General features: G+C 37.4%; 1 protein-coding gene across 1 annotated transcript in view; it reads left to right on the top strand.

The window, feature by feature from the left end:
• RRP15 (ribosomal RNA processing 15 homolog) overlaps positions 1-24,692 on the top strand; it is a 39,555-nt gene that overhangs the window by 9,956 nt on the left and 4,907 nt on the right. Inside the window, exons 2-4 of the mRNA XM_025927849.2 lie at positions 1,834-2,108; positions 4,581-4,678; positions 7,065-7,266. Coding sequence (XP_025783634.1) covers positions 1,834-2,108; positions 4,581-4,678; positions 7,065-7,266 — 575 coding nt within the window. The remainder of the gene's footprint in view (positions 1-1,833; positions 2,109-4,580; positions 4,679-7,064; positions 7,267-24,692) is intronic.

The following is a 24,692-nucleotide window of genomic DNA, read 5'->3' as shown; positions in this document are numbered from 1 at the left end:
ACACTTATCACGCTTTGAAGGTACTTTATTTTTGCTTATGTGCTTGAGGTTCATTTTTTTCTATATGTGTAAAATGTTTCATATGTTTTTATTTTCCGTTTCCTAATGTTAGAAATTTTCATCTGAAATGTATTAAATAATTTGGTTTTACATCTTTTTCATTTCATAAATTCCCAATACTTAAATAAAGGTATTAATAGCAGAATTGCAGGTATTACAATGACTAGCAAAGTCGGATCTTTCTGGCACATCTCTCTTAATTCATGACCTATAGGGGAGATAGTAGAGAGGATCACCCAGAAGTTAACAGCTGACTGTACATTCAGCTCCTTTTATTTTTGTCATGACAATAAGCTGAATTAAGGGAAAAAAAGAAAGGATATTTAAAACAATATGCACATTTAATTGAAATTACTTAGGGAAGGGGGGAGTTGAGTTGAGGGGCAGGCAGGTTATTTTGAAGTAAGAACAAAAAACAATGAGACTTCTCAGAGGTAGGAGCAGACGTCCTGGCTATGATGCTTCGCTCTGGTGCGGGGAGATAGACCCAGCACAGACTCCCCAGAACGCGGTGCTTTTTTAGCTCCTCTTCTGCTTATGAAGAAATATTCCAAGTTACTAAGCTGTTGGATGATTGTCTCCTTTGAAGGATTTCCTAATAAGCTCCATAGGCTTCTGAAGAACAAAACAGAAGCTGTCCAGAAGGCTGTGGCTCTTGTCAATGTAGGCATACCATGCTGGTGGTCCTGTTGGTCAAGTGCATTGAGCTCCGGAAGTTGAGAAAGCATGCAAAACTTAAAGTTCAAGAGCTTCTCAGCAAGTTGATTTTTAGGCAAGGCCACTGATTAGACTCTTCTTTCTGCCGACCTTCTGACCCCAGCTATTTGAGTCTTAAAAGATGAACAAGCTGGCAGGAGTGCCTGGGTGGCTCAGTCAGTTAAGCGTCTGACTTCCCCTCAAGTCGTGATCTCATGGTTTGTGAGTTCGAGCCCCACATGGGGCTCTGTGCTGTTAGCATGGAGCCTGCTTAGGATCCTCTGTCCCCACTTCTCTCTTTCCCTCTCCCACTTGCATTCCCTTTTTCTCTCTCTCAAAAATAAATAAACATTAAAAAAAAAAAAACCCAGATGGACAGGTGGCAAATAATCCATCTGTACTTTTCGTGGAGATTGTGCACGATAAAATTCCAGCAGTCCACTTTCATAGCCGCGGCTCAGAACTTGATGTTGTCATTCAGTTGCCATTTAATCTTCAGGATCTTCGGTGGATGTTACTTTATTAGATTATTTTTCAGAAATGTTAAAACACCTAACTTTATAATGTTATGTGCAAATTCTATAAAAGAAGACTGTGTTTTTATGTTTGTTTTATAGATTTTCACACACACAAATAGAGAATTTTAAATCTCTGGGTCAAATCTCCAGAGAGGTTATTCTGACTTCCTGTACCATGGAGACATTATACCATTTTCTTGATGAGTTTAATGACACAGTTAAGGCCCATGGACTTGAACGCACCCTGCACTGCCCCCATGTCAGTACCTGCTGCTGCCTTGATGGCTGAGAGGTGGTGTGGGCTGTCGGATTTGTTTCTCCTACCTGGGTCCTGGGTGCTGAGGCCCAGCATGACTGGGCCAGGTCTTTGGGGCCTGATGACTGCAGGGTGGAGGGTCCTTTTGCCCTCTGCTGGCATTGAGCTGCGGGACTTGAAAAGCCCCCTCTTGCAGGAGCAGAGGCAGATGGAGGACTGTCAGCTTTAGAAAGGCCCTGGGGGTCGGCATGGCCTTGGCAGCCTCTTCCTCAGGTGTTAGAGTTAACTTGTTTCTACTCTTAGGTTCTGTAAGAAGCTGTGGGCCAGAAAAGGATCACTTTTCTTCTGATGATGAAGCAGCGGAAGCTGATAATGAAGATGAAGTTGAACCCAACGGCAATGAAAATGGAAATGCACCCGAAGCTAGTGTTGGAACTAATGTGGGCTGGGCGGATGCCATGGCCAAAATTCTTAACAAAAAAACTCCTAAAAGCAAACCCACGATTCTGGTCAAAAACAGAGAGCTGGAAAGGGAAAAAGAAAAGTTAAAACAAGAGAGACTGGAGAAAAGAAAACAGGTGTGTCTTACTGGCTGTTTTGTAGATCAGACTGTTTGCCTCGTCTGGTTACTATCTGCACCGAATCCTTCCTGGCGGTGTTGGTCCAGTTCCCATTCTGGCTGTTAACTGGCTTCTGACACAGGGGTGAATAACCACAGTTTTGTTCAGAAACCTCATCTAAATTACTCCGTTGAGCACATTCACTTTTTAAGCATCTAAGCAAAGAAATAGAAATTAAACTCCCAAGAAATTTATCCTTTTAAAAGCAAGTAAGTTATACATGTGGCAGTGACTCCTAGGGCTAAGTATTTCATTCAGTTTTGCTGTTTGTATCATCATCATTAGGTTCTGAACCAATATAATCCTGTTAGTTACTTTTTGCTAAAAACCTATTTTGTAATATAAATCTATGAAGATGTCATCCTCAGGGATTGGTTGCAGTTCTGCAAACGGACTATTTCAGTGCTAGATAAACTTGAATTCATTATAACTTTGGTTAAAGCACTGATGATAGAAGTTAGACTCACACTGTCTGCTGATTAGAGGGCAGAAGTTGGACTTCAGTTTGCCATTGTATATTATAAAAATAAAGAAACAAGATTTTTAAATCTCTTGTACTTGATGATGTATTTTTATGTCTAAAATACTTTTTAATGAAAGAAAAATAACTTTCAATAATCTTACTGACAATGTAAAAGTACTGATTTCCAAGAGGTACTTCCTAGGTAAAAAAAAAAGAAAAATACATTTGAATTGGCATATATTTCCTTTTAAGTTCATCATCCCCCTTCCCTTGTTTCAAGGGAATTGTTTTCTTTGTTTCTAATGCTAGTTACTCTGTGCAGAAGGCTATATGAAGATGAGCTTTCTCAAGTGTTGCGTTTAGAAACAGTTATTAATTCAGTATTCTCATTTTACTTTAAGATAAATTTTATCTCTAAATCTTACTAATAGCTTTTCAACTGAAAAGTTGAATCTTTATTTTCTGACAAAAGCTGGAGGAAGCTTTAAAAATAAGATCCTTAATTACTTCTAGCCCCAGTGTTCTAGTGAAGGTAAGAACATTTTGAAGCCAAGAGAAATGGGTCTCTTCACTCTGCTCCAAGACAGTGCTTTGTAAGCTAGAGATGATACTGTTCGCATAACGTATGAAAACATTGGGACGCCTGGGTGGCTCAGTTGGTTAAGCATCCAACTTCGGCTCAGGTTATGATCTCACGGTTCGTGGTTCTAGCCTTGCGTCAGGCTCTGTGCTGACAGCTCAGAGCCTGGAGCCTTCTTCGGATTCTGTGTCTCCCTCTCTCTCTGCCCTGGCCCTGCTCACACTCTGTCTCTCAAAAAAGTGAATAAACGCTAAAAAATATACATTTGCAAAGGGGGAAAAAAAAAAGAAAACACACCTATTGATACCAAAGAAACAGGACACAATAGATACAAACACTCTTATATATTTCTGGGTAGAGTCTATGCAAATCACATTGTTTTTTACTGTTAAATATTGTCAGTTTCTGGAATATCAAGTACTTATTTCTAATCATAAGTATAAAAATATACTTCAAAATTTTTAAAAAGTATTTGGGGATTATGCATGCCTTGGGTACTACAGATAATTAAGACTCAGCTGTTTTAAACTTACAAGTAAGATTTTTAAATTTCTGGCATAATCTACTGAATTTCATGACAGTTAAAGTAAATTATCTGATCTGGGGAGGAATCTATTCCCTTAGAAAGGAATCTGGCTAATCTTTTATAGCGAGAGCAGGAATTTGATTTTACTGTGATTAGACGTTTTCATTAATACAAAATGAGACATTACACAGATGGAGAAAAGGAACAGATAAAAGGAGATTTTTTCCTACTGGTTCTAATTATGCCTTTGATGCTCACCAGCTTCTTGGGGATGAGCTCATCGTATTTGGTGTATTTGATGTATTTGATATTAGGTGATACGTTGGCCTGAGACGATAGTATATGAGTGTGCTGATGTGTCACGTCAGGTGCCTGGGACCAGAGTACTAATGGATATGATGCTCTGCTTTTAAAAGCTGATACAAATTCTTAACAATTCTGACTACTGAGAAAGACAGTTTCTGAAAAATAATGTTTAAACTTGTGGTTACCAAAGACGGTAGTTTGGGGTCTGCCTGATGCTTAACCTCCGATGATCTGGTGGTGGCAGGTCAGGTAGGTGGCTCTCTCACACCCACCTTGTCCTGCCTGGCTCAGTTAGGCCCCTGCTCTGGCAGCTCTCCAGGCCCCTGCTGTCAGAGAGCCTGACGGAAACTCACTTTGTGCTTCTCACATGACATGCTGAGTGCTAACCACAGGCCCCCTGAGCTGAACCCCCCAAATGTGGGTTTTTTCAGTCCTTGTGACAAACTAAGCCAAAATGATTTATTACCTTTGTCCTTTCACAGAGTATCATATCAAAGTATGCTGCACTTTCAAAAATGCCTAATATTCTTTCACATAACAATATTTATAACACAGCTCGATAAGAAGCGGGAATGGGAAATGATGTGCAGAGTAAAGCCAGATGTTGTCAAAGACAAAGAAACAGAGAGAAATCTTCAGAGAATTGCAACAAGGTAAGACTGTTCTTGCCCTTTAAAAAATAAGTATACTAAAGCTTTGATAGTGATCCATTTCTGACTAGACCTGATTCTTAAGCTCTGCCTTCTTAGAGCCATGTGATTTATATCAAAACCTGCCTACTTAATACTGAATTCAGCCAAAGGTTTTGCAGGTCTCGTGAGGCAAGAATACCATGTCCTCAGTGTATATTTGGTTTGAACCAATTTGAGATCATCTTGTTTTTATAGTCACGAGAACAGTGTAATTAGACATGCATTTCTCTTACGACGATTGTCGGAATTTATGGCACTAGATGACTGTTTTTGTTATCTTGCATTGTACTTGAGGCATAAGGAATTCTGCATTATAGCAGCTTTATGCAGGCCTTTCACTCTGCATTTTTTATTATTGGCACCAAATGTTTACTTGATGCCCTCTGTGTCCAAAGATAAATAGAACCTGGTGGCTGCTGGGTGGTCCTTGCCTACTCACCTGTAGGAATTCTAGTCTCTTTGAGACCAGAGGTATATCCTGTGTGTTGGGAACATACAGCAGCAGATTGTCAGGGCAGTGGGGAAGACTTCACAGAGGAGAGAACATTTGAGCTGCTACTTGAAGAATATAGCAATTATATGTAACGGAATTACTTTTAATTTTCTAGTTACCTACATTATTTGGGTCATTTTTTAAATCCATCTGACTGTTCTACAGTGAGATAAGAGTTTGAACAGTAGAGCCAGACTGCTGGGTTCAGATCCCAGTGCCGACTTAATCATCTGTGTGTCCTTGTGCGTGCTACCTAATTTTTCTCCATCTCAGTTTATTTACTTGTAAAAACAGTAGAATATTGTGTCCACCCTGCAGGATTTCTCTGAGAATTAAATAAATTAAAAACATAAAAAGAATTTAGAAAAGTGTATGGTTGGTGCACAAGAATAAGTACCTCCTTAAATTTTATACCTTAGGTACCTCACTTTCCTCACTTTGGTCCCAGCCCTGCTTGGAAGGCTACGGATTTTTATCCTCCTTATAAGCTAATAAGCTAGCCTGTTAGTTTCCTGGATACTGGCAGAAGACAGGAGACTTTGGGTCAGAGACAAAGGACTGTTGGCAAAGCAGTAGCCAGAGCGTCACGTTCCCACTGGTTACCATTGTCCCTCAGGGGCAACACAGGTGCCCTGTATGGATGCTTGAGTGTGCGATGGGTTGTGTTACAGGAGAACACTGTTCTTGGGAATCTGTTGCTTTTATGGTGAATGGTAACAAGCCTGCTCTTTGTCTTGGGGAGATGTTACCTCTTCCCTCAAGGTTGCATACTGTAAACTAACTCTCAGAAGTGACCTGTGTAAGGAACAGTCAGGGCCTTGCATCCTTGAAAAACTTAGCAAGAATGTACAGAGATGCTCAGGGTCCATGGCAGAGTACCTCTCCCAGTGATAGAATTTTAGAGCTGGAAAGGATGTTAATAGTTTAAATCAGTGTTGTCCACTAGAAATATAATGTGAGCCACATATATATTTTAAAATTATTTGGTAGCCACATTGAAAACAGTTAAAAAAGAGAGAGGGGTGAAATTAACTTGAGTAATGTATTTTATTTAACCCATTATATCCAAGTCATTTTTATTTTATCATGTAGTCAGTATAAAACAATTATTAATGAGATTTTAAAATCCTCTTTTTTCATACTAAGTCTTCAGAATTGAGTGTGTATCGTAAACCTGGAGTATATTGCAATTTGGACTAGCCAGTTCTATTTCATGGCTCACTAGCTCTGTGTGGCTCGTGGCTACTGTAATGGACACTGCAGGTCCTAACCTTCAGAATTCATCTTGGAATGAACTTAACTACAGAACAAAGTTTTTTGAATAAGTATTTCTTAAAACTGGATTTTAAAATTAGTTTTATATTAGAAGAATTGCAGATAATATAACTGAATATTTTTTAAGCTACTTGAGTATAATTTTTCCCATTTATATAAGAAATTGAGATCTAGAAAACCTTCTAGATGTTACAGTCAGATGGTTAGACAGCTAACTGTGAAGGCTGCTCTCTTTCCAGCACATTATGATGCCTTCAGTTATTGTAGAATTCTATTTTGAGAAATAAATGTTTTGTTAAAAGTAATTTTTAGTTCTAATTGCACAGAAGTTGATTTAGAAAGATGAAAGCTGAAAAGAAAAAATCACCTATAAATTCACGTATATTTATTCTCTGTTCAGAAATTTATATTCCTTCATTGAAATGTATGTTCATTTTTCAGATTCAGCTGTTTTCATCTGAGTGCCTATTAAATGCCTGCCTCTTTCCTAAGTGGTAAAAATACATTGTTTTCATCCTCCATGTTTGTACTCTAGTGTAATTGTATTTAATGTTGTTCTGGTCATTTTCTGTTCTATAGGGGTGTGGTACAGCTATTCAATGCTGTTCAGAAGCATCAAAAGAACGTTGACGAAAAGGTTAAGGAAGCCGGAAGCTCAATTAGAAAACGTGCTAAATTGATATCGACTGTTTCCAAGAAAGATTTCATCAGCGTTCTGAGAGGGATGGATGCAGGTACAAGTGAGAAAAGTTCGAGTGGAAAGAACTTGAAAGCCAAACAGGTAAGACTTTTATGTAGGATTCAGTACATCTGACTTTTAGCTCTTAAACTAAAGTTTTGGGGTGAAAAAGCACACTGCAGATGTAAAGGTTTGGATTCTTAAGCTTCATGATGATTTATTCATTATGGAAGTTGCCAGGTAAAAGTGACATACGTACCCCTGCTGTTAGTGGTCGGGAACCAGGGGAGTCAGAGATGGAGCGGGATCTCTGTATCTGAAACCCTGCCCATTGTGCCTTTTGGAGAATAGAAACCTGAGTGAGGGATACGGCTTCGGTTTGAGATGTTCACTCACAGAGGTAACCGTGATGGTGTGTAACTTCAAAATATGAAGGGTCGGAGCTTTGGGGAACACGGTGGAGACGAGCTTTGGGGAACACCGTGGAGAGTCATCCTTGTGCTGAGGCCGCTTGGTGATGTCTGACCGGTTGCAAGATAAGAGTATAACTACCATCTGTAACGTCTGGCACCGTAACTTTGCTTCTCCAGTTCTTTCCACCTGTGGGCCCCAATAGTTTCCTTCTTAATGTGCCAGGTGAGAGGTTCTGAAATGTGCTGCACTTTCCGTAGGGCTGTTTTTGTTTTTCAATGAAAGCGAAGTGCAGGTGTACTTGATGGCTTCATTTCTGTTGCATCGGGGAATGGAGTCTCTGTTAGAAGTTGTTTGCTTGTCTTTCGGTTTGCCATTTGAACCTCTGGCAAGAAGGGCATTCAGGAATTTCATGCTAGCCTAGGGCTTCAAGTATTTTTTCAAGTTATTTGACTAAGTTGCCATTTTACCTAATTTTGACAAAAGTTTTCTAGGCTGTTTAACTTTATCTCTTGCATATTAAGGGGCCCCAATTTTTTTTTAATTATCTGTATGATACTGATGCTCACTGGTGCTGCTCTTTTAAAGTGTTTGTCAGAAATACGTATAAACACATGAATACTGTATTTGGGGATGTATGCTTTTTAGTTAAAAAAATCTAACCTTCTTTGTTCTCACAAGGGACATTTTACTCTAAAAATTAGAGAAAGACCCAGCAGCATTGAGCAAGAAAGAGCCAGCGGGAAGATGGAAAAAGAAAGATCTTTGTTGTTTTTCTTTTTTTCTGTTCATTTCAAAATAATTTTTAATAGAAGCATTTGTTTTGCTTTGGGATTTTTTTTTCCATGAGTTGTGAAAAGACATAAAGAGTTCTTTCCAGTGCCATTGTTTCTTCTTTCTTACCATTTGCATTTTTGCTCTTGACTTCCTTTTATTCTACATCACTGTCAAACCAGTGGCTTTGCTCTCAAAATAATTTGTTTCTAAAACTTCTTACCCCATACTAACAACACTTTGGCACATTTATTTTTAAAATGTTGCTTTCACTGTGATTTCATTTTTGTGGGAAAACCACCAGAGTCATTATTTTTATTGGGCTTGGTTTTGCATGTGAATAACGTAAAAAAAGTAATATAGTATTTCTGATAGGGTCATTTATTAATATCAAAAATATTTACTAAGTGCCTGTTTGTACCTGGTGCTATCCTTGTATCTTTTAAAGTCTTACAATTCAGACGGACAGATGACTTAACGTAAATAAGATTAACAGATTCTACATTAATATGTCTAGACTGCACGTTATCAGTTACACTAGGCATAGTAAGAGGTAAATTCAGTGACTGCCCTTTTTGTGGGAGAAGTTTTGATTTAACTGTAATATGGATTTAGGACGTAGGTCAGCAAACCTATGAAGTTACTTGAAATAGATGGACTTTTTAAGAGAGAGAGAGAATCCCAAGCAGGCTCCACATCATCAGCGCAGAGCCCATCGCGGGGTTCGATCCCGCAAACTGTGAGGTCATCACCTGAGCTGATATCAAGAGTCAGACGCTTGACTGAGCCATCCAGGTGCCCCAGAATGGGTGGATTTTAAAGCAGTTGAAGAGGAGACAAGTTAAAGGTGGGAATGGTGGGCCAAAATGCTATTCAGAAATTAGAAATAGATTAATGAAATGGATAAAGGAGGATATTAATTAAGTAAAAAATAAGATTTTCCTTTTTTTCTCCTATTTTGCCTTTTCTTAGCACCATTGCTATTGCTGTTGCACATCTTCCTAATAGATGCCTCTTCCCTTCTCAGTCTTAACAGAAGAGCTTTTGTGAAAGTTCTCATTGTCCCTTTCCTGGGCATAATGGGTCAGAACCCAGGCTTTTCATCCTGTATTCCTAATGTTATGAAATCTTTAAAATTTAGAGTCAGTCCATGTATAAACTGCATTCACTGGCAGCTGTCTATCAGAATGCCAGTCTGGAAAACCTTCTTTATGTCTTCAATTCCTTAACCCTGTCCTGTTATTCATAGTTGTGGCATTAAAGTCTTATGTTCAAAAACAAAAAAAAGCCAGCAGTTTCATGTTAAGAAAGCCGGATAGAATTATAATAATAAAAACTAGAGATTGGATCCATTATACGAACATACATTAGGAGTGTGTTTGTTTTTGTTTTGTTTTGCTTTATTTTATTCTTCAGAAACACTTAGAACTTGGGCTGATGTGTTGGCTGATTATATGTAGTGGGTGGCATGGTAGCTCCTTAAATGATAAGTCCATGTTCTGATTCCCAGAACCTGTGAATGTGCTTTATTTAGAAAAGGGGGCTTTGCAGATATAATTAACTTAAGGATCTTGAGGTGAAGAGATCATTCTGAATTGTCTGGGTGGGTTCTAAATCCAGTGTTAAGTATCCTTACAAGAGATGCACAGGGGAGATTTGCCAGACAGAAGTAGGAGGAGGCAGAGTAACCACAGAGTCAGAGAGGAGGCTGATGTGGCCCACGAGGCAGACAGCATTCAGTATGTAGGCTTGTTCAGTACAGTCTCCTGTGTTAATCAGTGTTCCTGAGTTCAAGACTTTTCTGGTTCAGTATCTTCAGATACTGAACTGTCCATGTTAAGGTCTGTCACCAGCCTCCATCAGCCAGGGAGGGAACTTAGAAGTCTAACTGCTTCTTAACACAGACTGTCAGCCAATCTTGTATTTTTATCACACCGTCTCACCTCCACTTGCCCCCTCGCATCCAGTTCCTAAGCATGGATCCAATTTCTCACTTAAACTTTAGCTTTTTCTTCTTTCTAATTGGTTACCACTACTCTATCCAGTTTTCATTTATATCCCAAAACTTGTTGGCATATTGTGTCTATAATTATTTTGTGTTGTTTCCTTGTTTGTTTATAACTTTTATACTTTTGATTTTAGTTGGCTTTCCATAAGAATTAGAGATAAATACATGTCTGCTATTTAATTGGAAGTTTTCCTTTTTATTTTAAAAGCAAAGAGGTTAATCTTGTAACTTCCTGTTGCTTTGATGGAATTATTGGTAGTCTTTAATTTTAAGGGGTGCCTGGGTTGCTCAGTTGGTTAAGTATCTAACTCTTGGTTTCCGCTCAGGTCATGATCTCACAGTTCGTGAGTTCAGGCCCCATGAGTTCAAGCCCCATGTTTTCAAGCCCCATGTTGGGCTCTGTGCTGACAGCCTGCTTGGCGTTCTCTCTCCCTCTTTTTGTGCCCCTCCTCCACTTGCACACGTATGCACTGTCAAAAATAGAATAAAAACTTTTTAAAAAGTAAACAAAAAAATTAATTGTAAAAATATTTCACTAACAGTAAATCTTTAAATATTTGATAATAGAAAATTTAAAAAATTTTTTTGTTTATTTTTATTTTTGAGAGAGTGAGTGGGGGAGGGGCAGAAAGAGAGAGACTCTGAATCTGAAGCAGGCACCGAATCTGAGCTGTCAGCACAGAGCCCAATGTGGGGCTCAATGTGGGGCTCAAACTCGGGAGCTGTGAGATAATGACCCGAGCTGAAGTCGGATGCTCAACTGACTGAGCTATCCAGGCGCTCTGATAATAGAGATTTTTTAATGTTTTGAAGTGGATTATTTAAAAACTACTTGTTTATAAACATTTTTCTAAAGTTTTAGCCTTATGGAGGGGAAAATGTCCATGTAAAGCAGATACGTGCATTTCCTGCATTTTTCTGGGTCTGCATCTTCTTGGAGGCAAGCTTTATGAACATCCCTATTCCTTTTAGGATCTTTAGATATCTAAATTCATGCTCCGGCATGTGTGTGGTTAACGTTGTTTCTTAGAAAATAAAGAAAAGAGAGGGTATGATTTAAAAAATATATATATAATATATTGATTTTGTTTTTTAATCTGATAAGCAGAATTAGTAAATCATCTCTTTACTGTCACATAGCTGTGACCTTCCTTTAAATCTGTTTGAAGGGTCATTTGTATTATGCAGCATACATCTACATTTGATTTATTTCATTTTATATTTTTATATTTATTATTTTTGTGAGTTACAACTTTAACTGTTAAAAGTCTGCTTGTTAATGGTTGAAAACCATAATCTTTTTCAAAGGCTTTTGATTCCTAGATAGGAGCATATTTTTTATATGTTCCAAAGACTGCCTTTCATATCATTAGCTATTTATCAAGGTATTTTTAATCTTCTGATTCTGCTGACTTGGAGAATATTGTTGCCCTTGAATTTTTTAAATCTGTTTTTTCTTAATTTTATTATATGCCGTCATTATTTCTGGAGTAAAGGCTTTCTGGGAAAGCCTTCCTTAGAAGCCAAAAAGGTATGATTGCTTTTTAAAGATCATTTGTAGGGCAAGGGAGTTTGAAAAGACATAAGTTAAAAGATGTCAAACTGATATGTTAAATTACATTTGAGTCCTTAATTACTATACTTTATTTCTTGGAGCTGAGCCTGGATCCTGCAAAGTAAAACAAAAAGGTACTTGATGGGCTCATTTTAGAAGAGATAACAGCTAATATCTGTAAATCAAAAAGCCTTCAGTAGAACTTAGGGTAAGTAGTATTCTAAGTATTTTTCATCTATTAAACAAATGAGTTGTTTCTTCTGTTACATATGAAAGGGTTAACTTTTTTTTCTTAATAACAATTGCACATCTTTTTCATTATGTTAACTCAGGCCATTTGTACAGTGGATATCCATCACTTTAATAAATGTAGATTTACATGTACATGTAATAAATGTAGATTACATCTCTGTCATTTACAAATGTAGCATCTATTTTTTTTCTTTTAAATTCCTTATATTACAAAGCTTATGTACAGAAGGAAGTCACTTGTGTTTGTGACTTCAGCACCCTATGTCTACTTCTCAGTAATGCCCATTGTTTTCTTGATTCACTAGCATGTCATGTCACAAAAATTCTTGTTAAATCAATAGTAGAGACTTAGATAATTTTTGTTTTTTGTTTTTATTTCATGTATATTTTTCTGAGATAGAGCCATGAGAAAGAACACTCTTAGTGGAAGTGAGAGAACCTAAGAAAAGAGGGATTCTTATCCAAACGGTAGAAATTTTGGGTAAGGTACTGAGTGTTAAATTCAGTGGAGGTTTGGTTCTTGGGATAAATCAGTCCACCAGACATCTTATAAGGAAACAAGAAGAGAAGCCATTTGCAAATTGTTTAAACAAGTGTTCGAGGTAATATACGTGATATGTTGCTTATGAAATTAGAAGGTTTGGAAGTCAGAAAAATTATGATGGGAGGATGTTCACAGAAAACAGGACTCTCAAGAGGAATGTGCTTCCAGAGAATACAGGACACTTAGCTTTTAAATAATTTTAAAATGTTAAGAAGCAAGCATAGTGAAGGCACTAGTTATTCATTGGACTAACCTAGTCTGTAGATAAAGCTGCTTTGAGTATCTGAAGAAGCGTTTTCCTTTCTGTGATGTGAATTCTGATGATAACAGGAAAGGAAGCACCAGTGAGTGGTATTTCTGTTGAAATGTTTACCTGTAAGCTAAAGAATTTCATTTAAAAAGTCATAAATTAGAGCCAGTGTTCAATGCTGTTGAAACTAGTCTATATTGAAACAGCGTCTTTGAAAACATTGAAGAGAAGTGAAATAAGTGTCAAAGAATGAAGTCATAATGAATAGACATTTTCAGCAGTAGTAATCCAAGGGAAAGCAACTGGCAGTCATCGTGCTACTGTAGGGGAAGAAAGCCTACCAGTTCTCCAATTTTTCACATCCTTTATAATTTCCATTCTTTCCTCTTTTTTTCTTTCATAGAGGTTGGAAGTGCAGGGTGTTTGCTGATGGGTGGGAAGCCGAAAAAGGGACTCTGAAGAAGTAGGTTGGGGTCAGATTTTTAAGTCTTCTGTCTTCTGTTAGGGAATTTGGACTTTATTCCGTAGGGATTTGGGAGCCAGCTGTAAATTTTCATCAGTAAGCAACCTGATCGGATTTGATTCTTTTTAAGGAAGAGAAGGCTGAAGGGTGGAAAGACTGTCAGAAGACCAGCCGGTGGCTGGCTGTTGCCATAAAGCAAGAGGGAGACCTGAACTAAGGTGTAGTGAGGTGGGGGTTGGCGGAAGAGAAGAGCCAGGTTGGAGAGGTAGTTTCGAGGAATAGGTTGACTTGATTTGGGACTGACCTGATTCGGGACAGTTGTGAGGACCGTGAGGTTTATGCCTTGGGAGATTCAAAAGTGGTGACTGCTTCACAAAATCAAAACTATAAAAGGTGGAACATGTTTGGGAGATGAAGCCTTTATTTATTTACTTTATTGTATTTTAAATTCCAGTGTAGTTAACATACAGTATTCTATTAGCTTTCCATGTACAATAGAGCGAATCAGCACTTCCATACATCACCCGGTGCTCATCACGAGAAGTGGGCTTTTTAATCCCACCTCCTGTTTCACCCATTCCCCTCCCACCCTCCCCTCTAGAGCTGAAGACTTTTATGGGACGAAGTCTGCTCCAAGTTGTAGTCAGAATGAGAAGAATGACCGTAAAGAGCAGGTTAAAAACAGTAAGTGTAGAGAGAGCGCTGGCTTAGTGCAGGAAACATGAGCACAGAGGAGCAGACAGCCAGAATAGCAATGGACCTTGAGGCCCCTCATTGCAGAAGTTCATGAGTCCTGTATGTCTCTCTAGGGCCCTGAAATTTTAAGAACAACTGAACCCATTTACCTAGTCAGGGAAGATGCCTACTGTACTTTAGAGAGTTTTTCACATGATTAGGTTTAAATGTTTTAGGTTTAAAGAATTGTCAGTTATTTGGAGAGAGTTCTATAATCCAGGACCTAAAGATCCCACTCTTGAACCAAATAAATGAAGCCCCATATCAGCCACATACCAACATGTGAGAAGGCACATTGACTGATTCCTTGATTTTGACCCTGAATGGTTTTTAAAAAGATTGTATTGAGGACACTCTGTTTAAGGAAGCAACAAAATTTACATTTTGTATAAGAAAGGTTTTCATTAAAACTTTAAGTTTTAATCCCTTAGGGAATATCTCTTTCCTTCCTGCATTCAGAACACGTACCTATCTAAAGTGTTGTGCTGTCCCAATATATTGAATAGTCAAGATTTTAATAATCTGGAGCTGTTATTTTTTTTCACATACTCTCCAAATTTGTGGTTATTCCTTTTGCTCTTTTCTTGAAAAGTTGACTAAATTTAGTCAAATTTCTTAGAATTTAAGGGTCTGTTTCCTTAAAGGTGGGCCTTAAGCAACTATGTATATGACTAATTTTAAGTCTGTGAATCTTAAAAGAATAGTATATTGGCTGCTGTTACAGGAAAGCATTGGCTGACTGTATGGTACTCAAACTCTTGAATTACACACTTGTGTGGTTTTCATTTATTCGAAGTTGCCAATATATCACGTTCACCTATGTGTATGATGAAGCCATGACAATAATTTTTGTTATAGTAAGGGAAAATGTTAGCTAGTTTTTTGTTAAAATGTAATTTTCTTTGTGATGGCTGGACAACAAATTTCTATAAAAAAGTCCTTTGGAGAAAAAATTACTGGGGGAGAAAAGGTTTTGCTTTTGTTCTTTTTTCCCTGATTTTTGTGATACAAACACTTGGCATGTCAAACACAGAGGTAAGTTTGGGGGCTGTGTCTCTCATACATTTGTCATTAATGGCAGTCACATTGCCTTCATAGCTAGGTATTTAGTGATGGGAATACTTTTCAAATACCTGGCTTCTTTGGAATCTTAGTAACTTAGACCTAGACTCTGCACTGCTGTATTTTGTTAAAACTGGTTCAGAGACCTACTAAATTCCTGCTTTTGAAGTAAGAAACCTAGGAATGGAGGGACCCCTCACACAGCTCCCTAGGTGGTCCCCCAGAAGTTTTCAGGATTTAATTTCTTGGGGGAATGGAAGGCAGGCAAGCTGATAGAGAAGGATGCTGTCCTTAAATTGCCCCCGCATCACACGGCAACAGTGTTTTACTTGCACATGAAAGCAGCCCCGGCTGGAATGTGTGGAATGCTAACTTTGTAAATAATTCAGCTTCATGTTTGTTTACTGAAAATGCCAAAATAGATGAGAGTTTAGACAAAAGAGAGACTCCAAAGTTTGAAATGAGAATGAGCATGATTGTACATATTGCTGTTGATGGGAACAGCTTAAAGCCAGTTTCTCAACTCCTTTTAAAATAGGCTGTTTAGCTTGAATGTAGTGTGGTTTCAGATTTGGACAGCAGTTGTAATCAAAGCCAACTTATGTTTGGCACAGTGGTACGAGCAGCATTTTCACATGGGGGATGTATGGGTATGAGGGAAGAAAAGAACTAATTACGTAGCTTGTGTAGAAATCTTTAGTTACCATTAAAGTAAAAATTACTAACGGTGCCATATGTCTCCTGGCCCTGTTTTAAGAAATGTTCTATTTGAAGTTGAAGTGGATGCTTGTTTAGGATTTTCATCGGCGAGGTTGAAGCTTTTTTTTTATTTTTAATTGTCCTGTGCACGGTGAGTCTTATGCTACATGCTTACCCTTAGATGGTGCATTTTTAAAAATCTAAAGAATATTTTGTGGTTTCTTGCTGAAAATCATCTATGGGTTAGTTGGGGGTTTTTGTTTTAGGGTTTGATTTGGCTTTTTTGTTTGTTTGTTTTTTTTGTTTTGAGTTGTAGGCAGCTGAGAATGTTTATGGGGATGCATGACGAATTAGATGGTAGCAAAGGCCTGGAACCTGACTGCCTGGGTTGAAACCCTTTGGTCTGCATTTACTGTGTATGCATTACTTACCCAAACCATGCCTCAGGTTTCTTGTGTGTTTAAGATAATCATTCTAGTAGTAGTAAACATCTCCTAGAGATAACAGAGAGTCAACGGAGTTAGTATAGGTAAAGTGCTTAGAACTGTGCTTAAATAAATGCTGGCAGTCTTTTTTTAAATTTTGTGTTCCTTGTATTTACTTCTTATTTTTCCTAACAGATAGTAGTCAAAAATGAATTTCAGTTGGAAACCAATTTGAAAAGAAACTGTTACTGCTTATGAATTTTTGAATTATCCAATAATTTAATAAAAATTATGTTTAGATTTGGAAAGTTCTAATTTTAAGTGTATCTACTCTAGTAATGTATAATTCTTACAAAATAATAAAACTCGGTTTTGAGGACCTAGAAATTTGTCTACTTTTTCTTCCACATTTTAAGCTATGCTTGGGGACGCCTGGGTGGCTCAGTCGGTTAAGCGTCCGACTTCAGCTCAGGTCACAATCTCGCGGTCCGTGAGTTCGAGCTCCGCGTCGGGCTCTGGGCTGATGGCTCAGAGCCTGGAGCCTGCTTCCGATTCTGTGTGTCCCTCTCTCTCTGACCCTCCCCCGTTCATGCTCTGTCTCTCTCTGTCTCAAAAATAAATAAACTTAAAAAAAAAAAAAAAACATTTAAGCTATGCTTAAGCTAACTCTGTTACTGACAAGATTTTTCTTGCCAAGGAAAGTTTGGTTTCTAAACGGGTGTTTTCGTACTATGGTATTTGAAGGCTCTCATCTTTGTGAACACTGTGAACATCATTAGAAGATTACACATGTCCCTAGTTGGGGATTCTGTTCATATATGTGATGATTCGGGGCATTACTAAGTAGGAAAGGTGGTAGAGGGACCAGGAGGGGGCTTGTTAGTGTTTGTTTTGTTCCAGGTACTGAAAGGGGTTTTTATATAATTACCATTTGAAGAAGTACTGGAATTCTCATTTTAGAGGTGAGAAACCCCAAATCAGAAATATTAAGTGACTTGCCCCAGGTCACATTGATAGTAATTGGTAGAATCTGGATTAAAACTTCGTCTGTATTGCTCCAGAATCATTTCAGTCATTTGTGCCTGCTACTTAAGAAGATTTGAGGCACTTCTATTTAGAAGCAGAACTGAAAACTGTGTCCTCCCCTCTCTCACCTAAATGAGCTAGAAGAGGTGGGTCTGGCTAGTGAGCAACATGGTCCCTCCCCCCACCCCTGCCCCAGCCCAGAAGGAGGATGATGGGAGAGATGGTTTACAGTCTGTTTTTTTCCCTGGGTCTCACATCCCCTTTGTTGGATGGGTAGCAGCACATGCAGACTGATAGGTTTAAAAAAAAACAATTTTAATGTTTATTCATTTTTGAGAGAGAGCACGAGCAGGGGAGAGGCAGAAAGAGGGGAGACACAGACTCTGAAGCAGGTTCTAGGCTCCAAGCTGTCAGCACAGAGCCTAACACGCGGGGCTCAAACTCTTGAACTGTGAGATCGTGGCCTGAGCTGAAGTCAGACACTTAACTGAATTGTTAAGGAAGATAAAAATATTACCATGGTAGAACATTTCAGAATTATAAAACAAACTCATTAAACTCGTTTAAGGAATTCTTTATAAGTTTACTGTTAGAATTGACTTTCTATTCTTTTATCAAGGAATTAATTAAAATTTACTGGATATCAAATGCATTCTGTATTTAGTCACTGTTTGCCTAATAGAAATTTTAGAATCTTTTTTCCCCCCCTATTACTTTATGGAAATTTTCAAACAGGAAGAAAGTAAGGAAAGACCAGTATTTCTCTCACGTGGGTTCTAAATTTGTTGACACTTGTCTGTGTGTTTGTTTTATAGAGCTATCTGCCTGTCTTTATCCCCATCTAGTTTTTGTTTGTTTGGGGTGATTATTTGAAGGTAATACCCATACTATCCTAGAAATTCTCTCTTTTTAACAGCTTTATTGAGATAAAATTCATATATCATACAATTCAGAAGTTTCACTTATAACTAAACTAGGTGTCTTGAACAAGGAATCCAGGTTCTAAATCTGTCTGTCACATCATGTCTTTCAACTTTCTCCTCTGTGCCCTTTCACTGTAAGTGGAAAGTTAGGACCAAAGGTCAGGATTTAAGTTAAACTTTTTTTGGCATAACTGTTTTCATAGGTGTGATACTTAAATGTATAGTTAGTATGCTGTCACATCAGGAGACAGATTATCAGAATGTCCCATATTAGTGATGGTCCTGTTTCATTTGGTTCAAGTGGTAATAAATTTTTCCTTATTAAAGGTGCATTTTCCCCTCTACAGTTAGAGAGTAATTTCTGGGGATGAATAATATGAAAGGAGCAAATATACCTTTCCCCATCTATCTTTTGTCTTTTAGCGCCAATTGATGACCCCTGCTTAAAACAGGTATGTTACTGGAATTTGCAAAATGGTGATTTTCTCATTTATTTCTACTTACTTTTTTAGGAATATGTTTTAAGTTCCAAAAGATGAGGGTTAATGTTCCTTTCCTTTTAATTATTGCTTTCCAGAGTAAGGTGTTGGCTTAACTGTCATCTCCAGTAGTAGCAAGTGAACCTTCTCCCCGCCCCCACCTTTTTTCTTTGCCTTTGTTTAATATCACAGACATAGGAATGAGTGTCTAGTTTTTCAGTATTTTAGTATCATTATGCTTCTTTTGATGTTTAAATTCACAAATGTAACAATGAGAACCAGTGCAAACTAGCTTCTTGTGCCGTTCTGACATGACCTCATTTTTCTTGGCGTACTTTCTTGGTTTCTGGGACAATAAGCTCTTAGATTACAGACCCAGAATCACATGCTTTTCCAGGAGTTTGAGTGAGGACTGTCCATATATTTTTAAATCTTTTGTTGATTTCAGTAGGCAGATTGGTAGTATGCATATTTCTACTAGATATTCCTTACTTTTCTTTATATTTCATAGTTTTACAAAGAACTTTTACAGTATTTTCTCACTTAAACCTTTTAACAAATTTATGATATTAAAACATCAGTGTCTGTTTTCTAGATGAATACTAGGCTTTCCTAATTAGTTTATAAATCTGAATTCTCATCTATGCACTTCTACGTAGTATAGCTGGTAAAAGAATGGGCTGTAAGAGACTAATAGGCAGAATGTATTCTGAATGTTTCAAGCTCCTAACTGAGTCTAAAAATACATAGAGCACTTGTGTCAAAAAGGCTCCTTGAGGTGTTATACATTTGTCTTCCTGGCAGTTTAGTCAACTTCAACTTAATTTAACAATTCTTAAGATATTATAAACAATGAGGAGAAGCTCCATTGCATGGATGTTTTCTCAGATTTAACTTTGAAGTGAGGTGTTTAGATAGCAATTTAGAATAGAAGCCACCAAATAGAATCACTTTGAGCAAAGGCATATGTATTGCGTACATAGTAAAACCAAGGGCAGCAAATGAAATTAAAATAAAAAAGAATGCAGCAGAATGAAAAAAAAAACTGCATCAAAGAAACTTTTTTTTTTTTTAAGGAAACTTTTTTTTTTAAGGCCTGAATTCTTGGCAAGCTACACAGAATTAGGTTTTCTTAGAGAACTTTATACATTTAACATGTGCTTGGACTATACCTAAAGGTGACATAGTTTTAGCATCTTGATCTTTTCTAGTTTGCTTGGGTTTTATTAGTGACCTGTTTAAATTTGTAAACCGTACAAGAACCTGGAAGCTATATAATAGTTAACAAAAACAAAGCACAAATGGGCTTGTTGCCTGGAATACCATTCTAGTAATAGAGTTAAGGCGAATTAAAATAAGTTTGTGAAGGAATGAAGAAGGCACAAATTGGTCAAGACAATTAGAAATTGCTTATAAAAAATTCTTTGAGAATCAGAAAAGTTGAGTGTGTACGGATATGGGATCTTCCATGTAAGCTTGACTCCATTAGAACTCTTACACATTCTAGATTGAAAATTTTAATGCTTCATGATGAAATTTCCAATCTTTTATGGTTAGTGGGATGTTTTAATAACTGACATGATGAGAAAATCATTGATGTCCTTATTCAAATTATAAACATTTGGGGCTGTATTTCACTTTTGTTGATTTCTGCCAGAGTATACCTTTCGTGTAAGGGATCTCCCATATATCCTTCATTTCTCCAGCAGAACTTTTGGATAAGTGGTAGTCAGTAATCAGGAGATTACTAACTACAGCTATAAACAGCTTACAAAAAATTTGCAACAACAAAGGTATTAAGGTGAATTTAGCCAGTGTGTTAAGAACCTTTTTTAATTTAGGGGAAACCAAATTAAAATGAAAACTGAACGTTCTTCTCAGGGAAAGCAATGAAATCACAACTATTGCTGATTGCTAAATATAGATGTGATTATACTGTTTATTGTTTTAGGATTTGACTTTAATTTTCCCCTTCAAAACTGAAATGAGGTTAAGCTCTTAATTATTTGGTATTAGACTAATGAATAATTCCAAACCTCTGTTTTCCGTTTTCTTTTCATTAGCTGCCAATGTATGTTTGAACCTTGAAATGGAAGCTGATTAACGTTTTTAAGGGTTGTCATCATCAAAATTGACACAGACTGCTTCTGTATGATCTTGATTAAATATTTGTATAAAACCAGGCCAGTGAGAGAAGGGACTATTTTGTTTCCTTGTATCATGTGGTTTTCATTAAGTTTTTGCATTTAATCAGTTCTCCTTTTCAGTTGATGTAGGCCCAGAGAGTTATCTCGTAGGTTGCTTTTGGTTATTGAATTAGTACTGCCTGCAGCAACACTGACAGGCTTTACAAGCTGCTAAATTTTGATCCTTCCAGTGTATATGTTTAATGTTAATACAATGTCCATCTAATGATAGTAAATATATACATATATATGTAGTAAATATATATAGTATAGTAAATACATATAGATATGCACTATATACCAAGGTTAAGGGAATTATCTTTAATTTCTTTCAAGTCCTAGATGTCTAAACCCTCTGATTTTCAGTGTTGTAATCAATAGTTCACTGTGATTCAAATCCAGAACTCTTTGGTTTTCATTCCTGGTGTGAAAATAATGCATCAGATTACCTCTACCTCCGTTTTCTAAGCAAAAAAAAAAAAACCAAAAAACAAACAAAAAACCTAATTCTCATGATGTCTGAACACATAATGAAATCTGCTTACAAATCACTTTAGGCAAGTTTTTCCAGTGAATGACACATACAGGATTTCCCTTGGCGTCCTTATTTTCTTATATTTATCTCTGATGCATCTTTTCTTTGTGGATGCTCTAGATATTCAGGAATTTTTTACACTTAATGGCAGGTCATCTTTATGGAAAAAAAAAGTAAATTGACAGTATGTAAATCTGTTGTGTAAAATAATTTTCCCAAGTTTTGACTTTTATAGATGGCATTTTCAGTGTATTTTAGTACTTATTCTACTATGTAATGTATAGGTTATAACAGGTGATATGGTAATATAGAGAGTTGTTATCAATTAAGTTGTAGAGCAGTATAGTATTACAGAAAGAGCTTGGACTTGGAATCCTGGATTTTGGTTTGAGTATTGACTCAGCCATTTATTAACTGAATTTGAGTAAGTTGCTTCACTTCTTTGAGCCTTAACTTCCTTATATAAGATGTGAGAAAGACAATCACTGTCTGGCTAGGAATCTTAAGAGACTTAGAAAAAAGGCAATATTATGTAAGCTGTCCGGCATATAATAGCTTCCTAGTATAATTCATGTTTTTAATATTTTTTTTTTCATTTGAAAAAGTTGGAAAGGAAAACAGAATCATATGGTTAATAAAACCAGAGGGTGCCTTAGGGGAGATTTTTGGGAAAGATCTTAGCGGAGGCTTGTAAAACTTCTGTTTGTTAGTTCGTTTTCTCCTTTCTTGCTGTCCTGTTTTTTTCTGTTTAAATTAATTTTTACTTATCCATGTGGTTTAAAAGGCCTCATTTTGCCAAAAGGGTTATTTATTATAAAACAGTTTTCTGCCTCCTTCTGCCTACTTTCTATGATTCCTACCCTAGGGCAACCACTTGTTACTCCTTTAGCTGTTATATTGGCTTTTACACATCTCTGTATTCTTTTTTTTTTTTTTAATATGAAATTTATTGTCAAATTGCTTTCCGTACAACACCCAGTGCTCCTCCCAATAGGTGCCCTCCTAACCCTCCCCTTCCTCCCACCCTCAATCAACCCTCAGTTTATTCTCAGTTTTTAAGAGTCTCTTATGGTTTGGCTCCTTCCCTCTCTCTCTTTTTTTTTTTTTTTTTTTCCCTTCCCCTCCCCAATGGTCTTCTGTTAAGTTTCTCAGGATCCACATAAGAGTGAAAACATATGGTATCTGTCTTTCTCCGTATGACTTATTTCAGTTAGCATAACACTCTCCAGTTCCATCCACGTTGCTACAAAAGGCCATATTTCATTCTTTCTTGTTGCCAAGTAGTATTCCATTGTGTATATAAACCACAATTTCTTTATCCATTCGTCAGTTGATGGACATTTAGGCTCTTTCCATCATTTGGCTATTGTTGAAAGTGCTGCTATAAACATTGGGGTACAAGTGCCCCTATGTGTCAGCACTCCTATATCCCTTGGGTAAATTCCTAGTAGTGCTGTTGCTGGGTCATTAGGGTAGATCTATTTTTAATTTTTTGAGGAACCTCCACACTGTTTTCCGGAGTGGCTGCACCCACCCAGTTTGCATTCCCACCAACAGTGCAAGAGGGTTCCCGTTTCTCCGCATCCTCTCCAGCATCTGTAGTCTCCTGATTTGTTCATTTTGGCCACTCTGACTGGCGTGAGGTGATACCTCATTGTGGTTTTGATTTGTATTTCTCTGATGAGGAGTGACGTTGAGCATCTTTTCATGTGCCTGTTGGCCATCTGGATGTCTTCTTTATCATGTCTTCTGCCCGTTTCTTCACTGGATTATTTGTTTTTCGGGTGTGGAGTTTGGTGAGTTCTTTGTAGATTTTGGATACTAGCCCTTTGTCTGATATGTCATTTATAAATATCTTTTCCCATTCCATTGGTTGCCTTTTAGTTTTGCTGATTGTTTCCTTTGCAGTGCAGAAGGTTTTTATCTTCATGAGGTCCCAATAGTTCATTCTTGCTTTTAATTCCCTTGCCTTTGTGTCAAGTAAGAAATTGCTGCGGCTGAGGTCAGAGAGGTTTTTTCCTGCTTTCTCCTCTAGGGTTTTGATGGTTTCCTGTCTCACATTCAGGTCCTTCATCCATTTTGAGTTTATTTTTGTGAATGGTGTAAGAAAGTGGTCGTTTCATTCTTCTGCATGTTGCTGTCCAGTTCTCCCAGCACCATTTGTTAAAGAGACTGTCTTTTTTCCATTGGATATCCTTTCCTGCTTTGTCAAAGATTAGTTGGCCACACTTTTGTGGGTCCAATTCTGGAGTCTCTATTCTATTCCATTGGTCTATGTGTCTGTTTTTGTGCCCATACCATGCTGTCTTGATGATGACAGCTTTGTAGTAGAGGCTAATCTGGATTGTGATGCTTCCCCCTTTGGTCTTCTTCAAAATTCCTTTGGCTATTTGGGGTCTTTTGTGGTTCCATACAAATTTTAGGATTGCTTGTTCTAGCTTCGAGAAGAATGCTGGTGCAATTTTGATTGGAATTGCATTGAATACACATCTCTGTATTCTTGACTCGTTTCCTTTCTGTTTTTTCCTTAAGTTAATTATTGTCTTGGTCTTCGTATGTAACTTTCTTAGTTTAGGTTTTCACAATCCATTTACCTCAGGCAATACATCTATTTTAATTATTTTCTTTGAGATATTCTCTCCTGGAGTCTTCCGTTCTTTCTCTGGGCTGATTGCGCTCTGAAGCTGCTTCACAGTTGTCATCCTGGGACTTAAGTTTTTTGTGATCCTTGGAGTTTTTTCTGGATTGGATTCCATATTTCCTGGATCTCATTCCTTCTTCTTTCTTGGTTTACTCCCACTGTTTTGATAAGGCATTTCCTCCATGTTTTTGTCAGGTTAAAATGATGGTCATGCTCCAGATTGTCTGTCTGATGCTTAGTTACCATTCCGGAGTCTCCATTTTCTCTCATCCTGCAGTTTCTCTTCTCCTTCCTGTGTTGGATCTCCTAGTTTTTCTATCCTGTGTCTTTCTCTGCTTGGTTTACTCCACCTTTTTGTGGAGGACATTCTCAGTAGTTTCCTGAGAACTACTAGAAGTAAACTTTTGGGTAACTTGTATGTCTGAAAGTACCTCTGTTCTGTCCTCATACTTGAATAACAACGTATCTAGGTATCAAATTTTAAATTGGAATTTATTTTCCTTCAGCATTTTGAAAGAATTTGTCTCTTTCTTGCATCCAGGATAGCTATAGGAAGATCT

This window comes from Puma concolor, chromosome E4 (genome assembly GCF_028749965.1).
Source record: "Puma concolor isolate L17-30 chromosome E4, mPumCon1.1.hap2, whole genome shotgun sequence".
Lineage (NCBI taxonomy): Eukaryota > Metazoa > Chordata > Mammalia > Carnivora > Felidae > Puma > Puma concolor.
The sequence above is the reverse complement of the archived record's forward strand: the minus strand, read 5'-3'. Positions and strand labels throughout refer to the sequence as shown.